This window comes from Zingiber officinale, chromosome 7A (assembly GCF_018446385.1).
Source record: "Zingiber officinale cultivar Zhangliang chromosome 7A, Zo_v1.1, whole genome shotgun sequence".
NCBI classification, from domain to species: domain Eukaryota; kingdom Viridiplantae; phylum Streptophyta; class Magnoliopsida; order Zingiberales; family Zingiberaceae; genus Zingiber; species Zingiber officinale.
In genome coordinates, this window is record NC_055998.1 from 15,686,418 (window position 1) to 15,700,793 (window position 14,376).

Genomic DNA, 14,376 nt, shown 5'->3' on the forward strand with positions numbered 1-14,376 from the left:
AAAATGAGCCAGGGCCCTCTCTGACCTAGTCCGGAGAACGAGCTACCGAGCCCTCTCCGACTTCGCGTGCCAAGTTTCCATACTTGGACTTTTCCCTTCCACCTGATCAACATTGATCAGTAATCAATCAGAGTTTAATTAATATCTGATACAAACTTAAATCAGTGTCAACATCAAAACAGCAGCCAGGTCAGACCGTATCAACAGACTCGAACCCGACCTGTTTATTGATTGGGTCAATTGGGTCGACTCAATTTTGACCCGAACCCGAAACTACCCAACCCTAACCTGATTTTTTCGTGTTCGATTCGGGTCGTGTTTTCGTGTCGAGTCAAAAATTGCCACCCCTATCTTCTATGAACAGTACCGAGGCACCTTCCATAGCCATGGAAGGCACCTTCAGGTACTATTCACCCGAAAGTAGGTTTACTTCTTTACTTACTTTCTTGCCCTGCAGCAAATGTGTTAGTCCAAATACCCTGCAAGATAAGTGTTAGCACAAATATGATAAATAGAGTAATTAGTTCCTGTTCTCCCGGAATCAAGAACTGGTCAAGGTCTCAGTTTAGGGATCCCAAATGAACCTAAACTAGACCGCCACCTACTGTCTCTCAACTGGGACATGTCCTCATAGTTACTTTCCTCCAGTGACTTACCTTTACTTACCTTTTGCCAGACATTCGGTCAGCCTGTCGACCAATCTAGACTTTGTGTTAGTTATCCAGTTAGCCCGTCGATCTAGCTGGGCTTCATGCTAGCTATTTGGTCGACCCGTTGACCTAGCTGGACTTCGTGCCAGATATCCGGTCATCCCGTCGACCTATCTGAACTTCTTGTCAGCTATTCGGTCGGCCCATGGACCTAGCTGGGCTTCGCACCAACTATCCGATCGGTCCGTCGATCTAACTGGATTTCTCCTGCATACTCAGTCAAAGTATTAGATCACAATAAAACCAACTTAACCTACTTTGTCATTCATCAAAACTTGAATTAGACCATTAGTACTAACCACACCAATAGTACTTAAGAGAAAATAGATGATGGAGAGATGTCTAACAATGAGAAGGTTGATATACCAATGGAATTTAGTGACGAAAACTTAGAAAATGTTAATTTAGTTGATTCAGAATGACATCAGGTGATTAAAAATTATTAACAATGTCATTGTGTGATTTTATCAAATGTGTATATCTTATACTATGATTTTACATATATGGTCATGCAGTCAATACAGAGACCACGTGGTGACCAGACTGTTTTGCGAGTTATTGGTGATTGATAAGTAATATAGTATTTAGTAATTATTTTAGTACTTTAGCTTCTTTTTAATTATTAAACATATCTAATTCATGGTATTTTTCCATGCAGTTCTGTCCTAGATGGTCACCATTTAGTATCGTACATATCTAAAAAGTTTAAAGAACGATTATCTCCTGTTTGTACTATATAGCGGCTCGTAGGTCAAGATATGAAGAATTTTTATTCCGATGAATTTTTGGTAAGTATTTTGAATAAAATCATATTTATAGTTAACATAATATTAATTGTCAAAATATATTTATTCCAAAAGAGATATGTTTGGAAGGAGGGCCAAGAGGAAATGTTCAAGAAAATTTGGAACGCTTATTGCTCTAAATTGTACAGAGACATGTTGTACAAGTGGAGGTAGTGGAGCACCAAACCATCTGAGATCCCTGATACAGTTTGACAGTTTTGGAGAGCCATTTGGGCTGCCCAGCATTAGTAAGACACTTCAACGATTGCTCTAAGCAATCATAATTCAAAGCTTGCTAGGCCGAGCACCGGATCCACAAAGCATACTACTGGATCCTTGCTTTGTGGATCCCATTCTATTATGGAGCATACCTCTGACTTGGTAAGTTTAAAATTAAGTTATATAAATATTTCTTACATATGTTTTGTTATTAGTTTTATTGTATTTGCATTTTCTATACACATGCTGCTGAATTACAGAGACCTCCCACTTGTTTGGAGATATTTAACAAAACTCATAAGAAAAAAAATCATTTGTCATCAACATTTCTTAGTAATTAATGTAAGATTGTTAAATTTTGTGAATTTAATTGTAGATTTTATGTAGAGGTTAATAAAATCATTATTTTGACGCAGGAAGTAATTGTTGGATCATGAAATTCGATAGGGGGTGAATATCGATCGAGAAATTTTAAGCGAGTACACAGCGGAAAGATGAAAACAAAACAATGCTAACACAACTCAATTTACTTGGTTCAGAGCCTTGGTCGACTCCTACTCCAAGGCCCGCACTCGTCAAGTGCTTTCATTGGCAATCACTAATAGTTCATAAAAGATTTACAAATTTGAGTACAAGAACTATAAAAAAATGAACAATACTGAGAACAATAAACAGAACTTGAGCCGCAGGTTGTCGGAGAAGAGCGTCGCAGGTGCACAGTGTAGTAGAGCAGATGTCGTTGTTGTTCTTTGCTTCAGGGCTCACCCTCCTTATATAGGATGCTCCGGGCGCCCAGATCCCTTCCGGGCGCCTAGACCGTAACGTAGCCCAGCCAACCAGTGATCTCCACGTGCAACGACTGCGTCAGGATGAGATTTTTCTTCCGGGCGCCCGAACCACCTTTCTCCAGAATGCCCTTCTTTTACAAGAAATAGTTAGTCCGAGGCAAAAGTAATAGTTTAAACTACCCTACAAAACAGAAGTTAGCACGACAGAAGAAGAGTAGTAATTAGATTCCATCTCACCGAGACCGGAATCTAGTCAAGATCTCAACTTAGAGTTCTGAAATGGTTCTAAGTTGGATCGGCGCCTAAGTTCCCTAACCGGGAACGCGTCCTTAGTCGCTCCCCTCCAGTGACTTAACTTAACTTACCTGCCAGACGTTCGGTTAGCCCGTCGACCCGTCTGGACTTCGTGCTAGCTATCAGGTTAGCCCGTCGACCTAGCTGAACTTCGTGCCAAACATCCGGTCAGCCCGTCAACCAGTCTGGGCTTCGTGCCAGCTATCAGGTCGACCCGTTGACTTAGCTGGACTTCGTGCCAGACATCCGGTCAGCCCGTCGACTAGTCTGGGCTTCTCCTGCACACTTAGTTAAAGTGTTAGATCACAATAAAACTAACTTAACGTACTTTGTTATTCATCAAAACCTAAGTTAGACTGTTAGTGTTAACCGCACCAGCAGTAATGCCCATTAGAGTTGCTAAGGTGTCTCAGCCTGGGGCAAAGCGAGAGGAATCACAACCTCTTTCCACCAATGCAGTTAATGATATTTATTATGATGTCGTCAGTGGAAGGAAGAAGACCTCTCTCTATAGGCTTGACTCTCAGATCAAAGTTATCTATGAGCGAGTGATGGTCCAGGGATCATAGGTCGTCTTAGTTCCTCCTCCTTATCTAGTGAGGTACGAGAATTACGGGAGAAAAATCAAGACTTGAGGACTCGATTATCGTCATTAGAGAAGACGATGGTTGGAAGGGACACAAAGATACAAGAGATGCGGCAAGGACAGGTTGAGACTGATGCTATAGTTCATTATATACAAGCAATTGCTACGATGTTTTTTTTTTTCGGATTCTCAGATGTACCACTTGCATCGTTAGGAGTCCTAGGACACCCAGGATCTTGACCATTCTCCTGCGAGTAGATTATTTTGAGGTATATTATCGTTTATCTTAACTTTTAATTTTAGTAAAAAATAATGTTATTTTTTTAAATAATTATATACATCTCTAATTGTATTATACATTTCTATGATCATTATCAGGTTTTGCTTATTTTTATCTCGAAGATGCAAGTATATATTTTTTAAAAAAAATATTCGCTAGCTTTTGTTTATCAGTTTAAGTAGTTATATCTTTTATATTTTAATATCGCATTTTCTATTCATAACTAATCTAAATCAAATTTTATGTCGGACTAGAGATGACTTTATTTATTTTGATACAGATGTATTGCATTTGATGACTTTATCTTATTCCTTATTTTGATTATGATGACATAAACTTTATATTGTATTGGATGATCTATTATAGACTTTGTTTATTAGATTTGAACTTGTGTTTATATTTATTATCATGTATCTATTGCACATTTTAGTTTATATGGATTATTGGAATGTAATTTGTGATTTCTAGTGACTTTGTTATGTTATAATTTGTGATGTGTAATGAGTTTGTTACGAGTTTTGTTGTGATGTATTATGAGTTTATTGTGAAAATCATCATTTGTGATGATGATGATTATAGTATATTAGGTTTAAATATAAGTACGAAAAATAAAAATAAAAAGGAATAGGCAGTTGTGTGTAGGCTATATTAGCAATGGATTATTTAATCCGTCATAAATAGCGACAGATATTTTAAATATCCATCGCAGATAGTGATGGATAATTTAAATATTTGTCGCTAAGTGTAGACAATCGACACTTTCCATATCGAACGTCGATACTTTCCTTGTTTTGCAATTAGTGACGAATAGTTATTTTCCATCACTAATAGTGTCGAAATATTAAAATATATGTCGCTATAGTTCAACGGAAATTCCATTCCATTCAGCTATCAACAACATATATTAAAATATCCATCGCTATATTTAGATACAGATATTAAATATCCGTCGCTAATCTTTGCGACTGATATTTTAATATCCATCGCTTGGTTATAAGCAACTGATATCTAAACGACGGTATTTATTCCATCGGCAATGCGTCGCAATTCGCCTTTAGCGACGGAATAGCAACAAAAATATTCCATCGCTATTTGCTACAATTTTTGTAGTGAATTAGCTCTTAAAATGCACGAAACATGAATAGATTAACATGAAATTGTTCGTGTTTGATATTCTAACTGTTTCAGATGTTAAATTCAAGCATTCTACTACGTTTATATGTTATGAGTGAACTTTTTATAATACGATATGGTTGTTTATGATAGGGGATGAAGAATTGTTAAAGGTAAACACGTACGAGGAAGAGAGGTGCTTCTTTTGAAAGTTTTTCATAATGAAGAATTCTTTTGATGATTTTGTTACCATAGGAATTTAATCCTACTGAAGCTTTAATTGCTAGGGGCTAACTATTTCTGAGAGCTTTCTGAAAAGGTTTAACTCACATATAGTTTGATGTAATGCAGTAGTTCTCAGTGCTCAGCCATCTAAAGTTAATTAAGACAACTCCACATTCGTCCACTGCTAAGTGCTATGGAAATAGCTAGTGGCTTAAGTAGTCGCATCTTAAGAGCGACAGAAACATGCATCTTAACATCACATCATTAAACCTAAAATTAGTGAAGAACACTAAACAATCGATATATCAGGACAATGCATATTCCCACACAAATTAAACCATCTACATCTAAGCAAGTAAAGAAATTTGTTTCTTCATGTTCAACTTCATTTTTCAATCTCTCCTTAAGTAGCTTGAAAGTTCAGAAATTTGTTTCTTGTCCTTCACCTCCATTTTTCGATCTCTTTCGAAGTAGCTTGAACTAGCCTTTTGGCATTGAATACAACCTCATCGACTAAAGCACCAATTTGATGACTGAAAACCAATCCAAGAAAAGAAATGAACATCATAAGAGTGCAGCATATTAATAAAAACCATGGATATCTATAACTATTGATGGAAATATCAACAATGCTAATAAAGTTTACTCTTGCAAGAACTATAAAAATGAAAGCATTGTAATAATCAAAACAAATATTAAGATGCACAGTGGACAAGGTTACATTGACTAACCTTCCATGTCCTATAAATTGACTGGAATCATGCAATAGACTGCATCTAGGCTCATGGGGTTAGTGACAGGAACATACATATAAGTCATATTCAATGTTTAATCTTAAGACTAAAGCATGTATGATGCACTACTACATAGTAGGAAGGCCCCAAATATATGGCGAACTTTATCCCAACTCTTAACTGGTTTCACACATAATCTATTAACCATACCTTTATTCTATTTTATGCCCCAGACTCCAATTATAAGAGAGACTTGCTAAAGCACCAAACTCTGTTTTGTCTTAATTTTTGTTGTTTTGATTAACTCTTTTTGTTTGTCTACATCTCACTTCTTGTCGTGCCTAAAAGATAGAAGGTTATAATGTTACCACATTCATGCTATGCAATCTTGTGGACCCCTTCAATATGAAGTGATATCAACCTAAAACAATATTAGACTACATAAAAGAAACAAAAATTAATAAAAGCAACAAGGAAACCAAGAGAAACAGTACCATCTTTCAATGTCTTCAGCTATGAGAATATATAGATCCAAAAAAAAAATTAGTTGAACAAAGTCCATAAAGATTTTTGTTTTAACAAAATGTGCAACAATAAAGAAACGTTATATTTAACAGGAATACAAATTAACCTACTAAACTTGAGCGTATAATTGCATAAAAAAAAAAAGCAAACAAAAAGGGAACACTAGCCATGGAAAAAATGTGTATATTTGGATAGAAGTCAATTTATTTTCATTAAAAAAATGCTTACTTAGATGCCACATTTCTTTGGAATAGCTTGCCCACATTTGTGTATTTTCCGTTCTCGTCAAATGCAACTCCTTTTCCCACTCCATAGCCAAAACCTAGACCTATTCCACATCCAACACCAGCTCCAACGCCGAAATGTAGGCCAGGCATTCCTATCCCTAGCCCCGCACCTGTCTCGAAGTGTTCACGAGGGTAAAACAACAATACAGAAACAGATTGATGAAAGTAGCAATTTAATTGCTTAAAGTGCAGATACAACTTGCATAAATCTTTATTTATAAGAATAGAAACTCATCAATTCTATAGAGTAATTCCTGATATCAAGAAAATCACCTGGCTCTCAAATTTTATTTTAGCAAAGAAAAAAAAAGGAGCAACCTGGAATACATTGTTGCAGCCTATTCACTAAAAATCTACAACAAAATTCACTAACCAAGAAATGGAAAAGGTCCTAATCTGAAGAAAGAAAAAAAATCTCTAAACAATGTTCCAGTTTATTTTGTTCATAAATACTTTATGCATCTCAACACAGTGGATGCAGTTGAGATCATATATTTTCAGATCTATCTTAAAACTAAAGGGTTTTGATGCCATGATGCTAGTACTGAGTCATGAGCTCGTTTTTCTAGGGTGTGGGAAGATTGATGCTGTTATTTATTTACTTGTTGTTTGCATTGCTGTGTCTATAGATTGACACGTTCATAACATTGAATATTTTTATTGAAATTCTACTGCTAATCTGAAATTATTTTCCGCATTGTGTATCCAGCTGGACCAAGGAAATCCTTGCCATTTGAATGTGGGATGAGGGCGGAAGGAGGAAAATGGGTAAATCATTTGATTTCTGAATGACTTTCAGCCCTCAACACGCTAGATTATACTGAGTGATGGTGCAAAATAGTATTATACTGATCCATCAGATCCTCGGGATTGACATTGGGCCAGAATTTTAAAAGCTGGATGTATCCAACATATCAATCCAAAAAGAGATTGCCGCAAACAAGTAGAAAATAAATGTATTGGTTTGCCAACATTGAAAGGAAAAGAGTAGTGAGGCATGATGCAAGTAATCCCATCAACTCGTCTAGATATCATGACATGGAAACACAGAAGTATCATGGTTAGAACAATGAGAGTGAAAAAGAAAACAACAATGGAAGACGAAGACCGTTAGCATGAAAGATTTCTTGCTAGCTAGTACCCAACCGCACAATCTGAGGTTGAAGGCTCAACAGTTACACTATATCTACAAAATCTCACTGATTAATGCAATAAGTAAAATAACGACATTTGGCATGTTAATCAATGTCCATAATCAGACAAGATTATGAAAGCTCAGATGATTAAGTGGATCTACTAAGTCTATTAAACAGTCAAGGGCAATCAAGTATCTAGGCCCAAATTTAGTAAAATTAAACATATCAAGAATAAAGGCTAAAGTAAGATCACAACCATCAACTAAGCAAGTTAGCCCAGTAGGACTAGTAGAGCATTCAAATTTGTACAGTCGATACTAACAAGAGATGCTAGAGCAGCCTCAAACCTAACGTGCTGGCAATGCTCAGTCATATTCGAAACAGGAAATCAGAAAAATCTATACAAAATTAACAATAAGAATGTCCAAAGCCCTCAATAGGAATACAAAATTACACACGCAAAAAAAATTAAAAAATTAAAAAAATCAAGGCCCCGAATGAAAGATTTTTCCCAGATCAGAAAGATCGAAGATGTACGAACCTCCAAAAAGACCGAAACCAACGCCGACGCCGCAGCCAGCGCCAACTCCAAGACCGGGGCCGATCTTCCCGAGATCCTGGGTTTTGAGGACGGGGAGCCTCCACGCAAGCCCTTTCACCGCTTTCACCGCCTCGTTAGAACGACTCGCCGGCTCCGATCTCTTCCCCTCCGCTTGTCCCTTCGCCATCCCTGACCGTCCTCGATCAGCAGGGGAAGGCGATGCTTCGTTGTGGTAGGTTTAAGCCTCAAAGGACGTCAGAGTCTTGGCGTGTCTGTCCATCTTTGATAGGAAACGGACGACAAGATGCCCACAGGTAATCCGCTCAGTGAAACAACTTCTTTAATTTATTTTTTATTAAAAAAATAATGAAAAAAAATTAAAAGGACATATTTTTTTTTAAAAAAATTATTATCAAAGATATTTTATTTTACCCGAGGTATAACCGAACCCGTCACTACGGGTTAGATTTATAAAAATAGGTAAAAATCAACTTTTGATGAAGTCGACGAAAAATACCATTTTACGTAATGATTTATCTCTCTATAAAATAATTATGGAGTTAAAAAAAATATTTTATTTCGTATTAATATAATTTTATTTTATTTTATTTTTATTTTTAACATGGTTATACATACCTTTTCAATTATGATATATATAAATAAAGTATGGTAATAATTATAATTAACAGTTCTGCTGGACACTTCAATTCTAATAATAGTTATAATTATTTTTTGTAATAACAGTTATAACTCAACTATTAGGCCATCCATATTTTTTCCATAATATTTAAAAATTTTAAAATAAATTAATTATTTTAATAAATCTAGATAATTAATTTTTACTAATACATACATTAGTTATCCTAAAATTTTCATTATGTTAATTTTTTAATTATTTTCTTCTCTCTATTTCACTTTTTTTTATTATTTTTTTCTCTCTCCGTGTACTTTTCATTACCCAATCTATTTTTTTTTATTTTTTCTCTCTTCCAAATTAAATAATATTTTAATATTTAAGAAATAAATTTTATTTTCTAAATTTAGAGAAATATTATTCATAAAATCTAAATTTAGGAAATTGATAGAATAATTGATGTAAAAAAAATATATAAAATATAAAATTTAAGATAAATTCTGTATTTAAGGGAGCAGATGTGAATGATCTTACAACATAGATTCTTTATCTATCAGTACTAGTCGACATTATATTATTGTAGCACTCTGATTCTAATTAACACTAATAATATTGTGTTATAAAAATTATAATTTATAACTTTTATAATATAGATCATTGGTCAATACTAATCAACATAAGTCAACTCTGGGAATGAAAAGCTCGTGGAAGAGGAAATTTCATTTGGATGGAAGAAGGAACAAGAGAATTTGAACTTGTATTAAAACCTTTGCTTTACTTGAAATCTTGGCTTTGTTACAAAATGAGAGTTCATCCTCTATTTATACTAGTTGCAACTCCTAACCAATGGTTAAGGTTGTGCCAACATATCTTCCATCTAAAATGGCTATTAAAGCCTATCTAGAACTCTCTAAACTATTCCACTTTAAGCTACTAGTATAGATAATCCTCTAAAACATTCTAAAATAAACTACTCTATTCTAGATCATAATTGTTATAGATCATGAGCTTACATGTGTAATCCAATTCATCTTAGCCCAATCATAATAGCTTAAAAAAATAAATTTATTTTTCAACACCCCCTCTTAAACTTGATTTTGTCACTCCAAGTAAACTTCGCAGCTTGATAAAGTCTTCAAATTTGAACGGCTTGGTAAAGATATCGACAACCTGATCATAAGACTTTATGTATTCTACTTGCACCTCCTTTCTTATGATGCACTCTCTAATATAGTGATAGTATGTATCAATGTGTTTGCTTCTATCACAAAAGACTAATGTGTTTGCTTCTATCACAAAAGATTGGATTCTTTGTCAGTGTTATTGCAGACTTATTATTAATTAGAATATTGGTTATCTCTTCTTGCGGCAAACATAGCTCATTCAATAAATTTGAGTCAAATAACATCACAAACACATGAAGTCACAGCCACACACTCTGCTTCGTAAATAGAAAGTGTGATAATATGTTGTTTCCTTGACATCCAAGTGGAGTTGTATCTCTCATAAAAAAAATATAAAATCATGTAGTACTTTTTCTATCATCCATATCTCCACCCCCAATCATTGTCGCAGTATCCTTTAATCTTAAAATTGTTAGATGATGAATAAAGAAACTCAAAATCTATCGTACCTTTGATATAGTGCAAAATTATCTTAGCGACCTTAAAGTGAGTGGTAATTTGAACCTCCATATAGCGGTTAACAATTCCAATGCAAGAATATAAGGCCTTGTGCATGTCAAGTATCATAGCCTCCAACCAAGCTCTTAAAGAGTGTTGGATCAACTTTTTCTCCTTCATCATGCTTTGATAGCTTGACTCCACGTTTTGCTGGGATGTTTATGACCTTGCTGTTATCCATCTTGAACTTATTTAATATCTCTCTTCCATAATCTTGTGAGATAAAGACTATCCATCATCTCTTTGGTTCACATCAATACCCAAATAGTATGACATGAGCCTAATATCAATCATCTCAAACTTCTTAGCTATTACTTCTTTGAATTCTCTAAACATACTTGGATTGCTTCCAGTGAAGATAAAGTCATCGATGTATACGTAGACAATCAAAATATCTTTATCCTTATTCTGAATGTATAGTGCATGGTCATAGGGACATTTGATGAAGTCTTTCTTTTGCAAGTACATATCTATTCGGTTATTCCATTCCCTTGGCGCTTGCTTTAACCTATAGAGAGTTTTTCTTCAATTTTAAAACTTTTTCCTCTTGTCCTTTGACTTCATAATCTGATAGTTGTTGAATAGAGATTTCCTCTTTGAGGATTCCATTTAGGAAGGCAGATTTCAAAACCATTTGATGTATTCTCTATTTATTTTGAGTTGCTAAAGAAATGATTAGTCTAATAGTTTCTAATCGAGCAACAAAAGCAAATACCTCATCAAAGTCAATGCAAGCTATTTAATTGTAGCATTTTCCTACCAATCTTGCCTTATATGTTTCAACTTCTTTATCATTCTTCTTTATTTTGCATACCCACTTCATACCAATAATCTTGTGTCCTTTAGGAAGTGGAGATAACTCTCATGTGTCATTCTTCACAATCATCTTTGATCCGGCGGTAAGAATGGGGGACCCATTTTTTGAAGGGTCTCAGCTTGAGAACCGATGAAGGGATGACTAAGCGGTTAGTGGCCACGTCGAGTAGCTGAGTAGGTCCGAGCGGAGCTAGAGATAACCCATCCAGGGGCTTGGGTTTCCGACGCCAAGGCAGGAGGATCGAAGGGCCGAGCGGGAGTCCGCTCGGCTGGAACCGAAGGGCCGAGCAGGTTGTTCGTTCGGCCAAGATAAGGGCGAGGGTACAAAGGTGGCCGAGCGGCCTATGCGCTCGGCTCGGGATATGGGATATCAGCAGAAGCATGTCTGATGATTAGGCCGTACACAAGATCGCACGATGGAGGATCTTGCCGTCACATCATGGAAAGGTTGATACAGTAGCAGTATGGCCTCATGGACGTCTTCCTGACAGATCCATATCTGGGCATGGCCCTTCTGACAGACTCATACCTGGGCATGGTCAAAAGCAGGTGGTTGCTTTGATTGGCGCGCCCAGGCTTCTTTGAGAGGTCTATATAAGGTCTCCATTTCTTCACCGGAGGTACACGAGTCTTCTACTTAAAAGCCACTTCTTTGCTATTTCCTCGCCTGACTTGAGCGTCGGAGGGCCGTCGCCGGGACACCCCTCCCGGCTCGGTTTTGTTGCAGGTTCGCCGGAGCACCTGAGGATCCAGTAGGGAGCGCCACGTCCCCAGCGTTCGTTGACCCCTGGTTCGGACAGGATCAATTTGGCGCCGTCTGTGGGAACGCTCCTGCATCTGAACAGAGACAATGGACGAGGCTGGAAGAATACACAATGTGGCACTCTCACAAGAAGAGTTGGACGCTCTGGTCGAGATGAGGGCCGCCAAACTTGTGGAGCAAAAACAAAAAGCATCAGCCGAACGGCCGGAGCAACAAGCAACATCTGCGTCTGGTGGCCGAGCGGAAGCACCTCAAGCCACCGTCGCATTCCATCGGGCCTTATTTCGCACCCCTGAAGCCGCACCAGCTCGAAGAGATAGAGGCTCTTCTTCAGACGAAATGCCAAGGCGGGATGACAGAAAAGGGAAAGCTCCCCGGGCGGACTCATCTCCCGAGCGGATCAATCGCCAATTCTCGGAGGCTATTCTACGAGACCCTTTACCCAAGCACTACGTGCCTCCGACGATCGGCGAGTACAACGGAACAACGGACCCGGATGATCATCTGGGTAAGTTTGATAACACAGCTACACTCCATCAATATACAGATGGAGTAAAGTGCCGCGTCTTCCTTACAACTCTCTCGGGATCGGCTCAACGGTGGTTTCGGAGGCTGCCGGACGGATCCATCACTAGCTTCAAGGACTTCCGAACGGCCTTCCTCCACCACTTCGCTAGCAGTCGGCGTTATCAGAAGACAAGTGTCAGCTTGTTTGCCATCAAGCAAGAGTCGAGAGAATCGCTTCGAGCCTACATCCAGCGATTCAACCAAGTGGCGATGGATATCCCAACGGCCACATCGGAGACGATGATGAATGCCTTCACTCAGGGCCTTGTGGATGGGGACTTCTTCCGGTCGCTCATCCGAAAGCCGCCCCGAGATTATGATCATATGCTACATCGGGCCAACGAATACATAAACGTGGAAGAAGCACAAGCCGCCTGGAAAAAGGAAACTCCTACCGAGCGGGCACCTGTTCATGCCGAGCGGAAACAGCACGCCGTTCAGCAGCCACCCAAAGGACCGAGAGCCGAAGCAATTCGATCCCCCCACGCCAGATCGCACGTACAAGAAGTGGCTGCCGCTCGGCCCAAGCCAAAGAAGAGGTGGACCCCTATGTTCTGCTCCTTCCACCAGACGAATACGCACAACACGAAGGATTGTCGAAGTCTTCCCTTCGTGGCCAATCCCGTTCCCAGGAATGCCGAACGACGGTCTCCTCCCATCGACAGGAGACAAAGGACCCATGAAGCTGACCGGACCCGCACCGAAAGGCGACATCAACAGACACCCGATCGGCACCGATCTCCGAGACAGGAGAATCGCCGGGCGTCCAGAGAACGGTCACGACCGTCCGCTCGGGAAGAGGAAAACAGGAGCAATACTTCACGGGGCGAGATCAACGTTATTGCTGGCGGGCCGACCGGAGGAGACTCCAATCGAGCCAGAAAGGCGGGCGTCCGGCAGCTGCAGATCCACGCGGTCGGCTGTAGCCAAGAGCGGGCAAGTGGACCGGAAATCACTTTCGGGCCCGGAGACTTGGAAGGAGTAGAAGTGCCCCACGACGACGCTCTGCTCATTAAAGCGGTAATAGCAAATTACACTATTCACCGAATATTTGTTGACACAGGGAGCTCGGTCAACATCATATTCAAGAAGGCGTTCGATCAGCTGCAAATTGATCGAGCCGAGCTGCTGCCCATGACGACCCCGCTCTACGGGTTTACGGGCAACGAAGTGCAGCCGGTCGGACAAATACGGCTGGCTACCTCGCTGGGAGAGGAGCCGCTCAGGAGGACCAGGACAATAAATTTCGTGGTGGTTGACTCTCCCTCGTCCTACAACGTCATTTTGGGACGACCGGCGCTCGGCGAATTCCGAGCGGTCGTCTCAACCTTCCACCAGAAGATGAAGTTCCCCGTCGAAGACAAGGTGGGAGAAGTACGGGGAGACCAGTTAGCAGCTCGGCGATGCTACATCGAGATGGTCCGAGCAGAATCCAACTCAGCTCGGAAGGTGCCTCGAATCGAGGTAAATACTATCACTGAAAAGCCACCCGCCTTAATTTACGAGGAGAAAGAAGAGGTGCAGATTCATCCGACCCGATCGGAGGCCACGGCTTTTGTTGATCTGGAGGAGGAGGCGAAGGAGGAGGCGATCCAATGCCTCCGGCGAAACCATGATGTATTCGTGGTCGACACATGAATTGCACGGAATTTCGCCGAGCATAGCACAACATGAATTGCATGTCCGGCCGG

The 14,376-nt window shown here is 39.2% G+C and overlaps 1 protein-coding gene across 1 annotated transcript; it reads right to left on the bottom strand.

Annotated features, from left to right (window-relative positions):
- Positions 1-5,148: 5,148 nt before the first annotated feature.
- Positions 5,149-8,544, bottom strand: LOC122001033 (chorion class B protein M3A5-like). Its single transcript, XM_042555589.1, has 3 exons — positions 8,224-8,544; positions 6,488-6,656; positions 5,149-5,533 (listed from the first exon to the last, which is right to left on the bottom strand). Exons 1-3 carry the CDS (start codon positions 8,408-8,410, stop codon positions 5,443-5,445), a joined length of 447 nt encoding a protein of 148 aa, XP_042411523.1. The 5' UTR covers positions 8,411-8,544; the 3' UTR covers positions 5,149-5,442.
- Between the last annotated feature and the right edge of the window lie 5,832 nt (positions 8,545-14,376).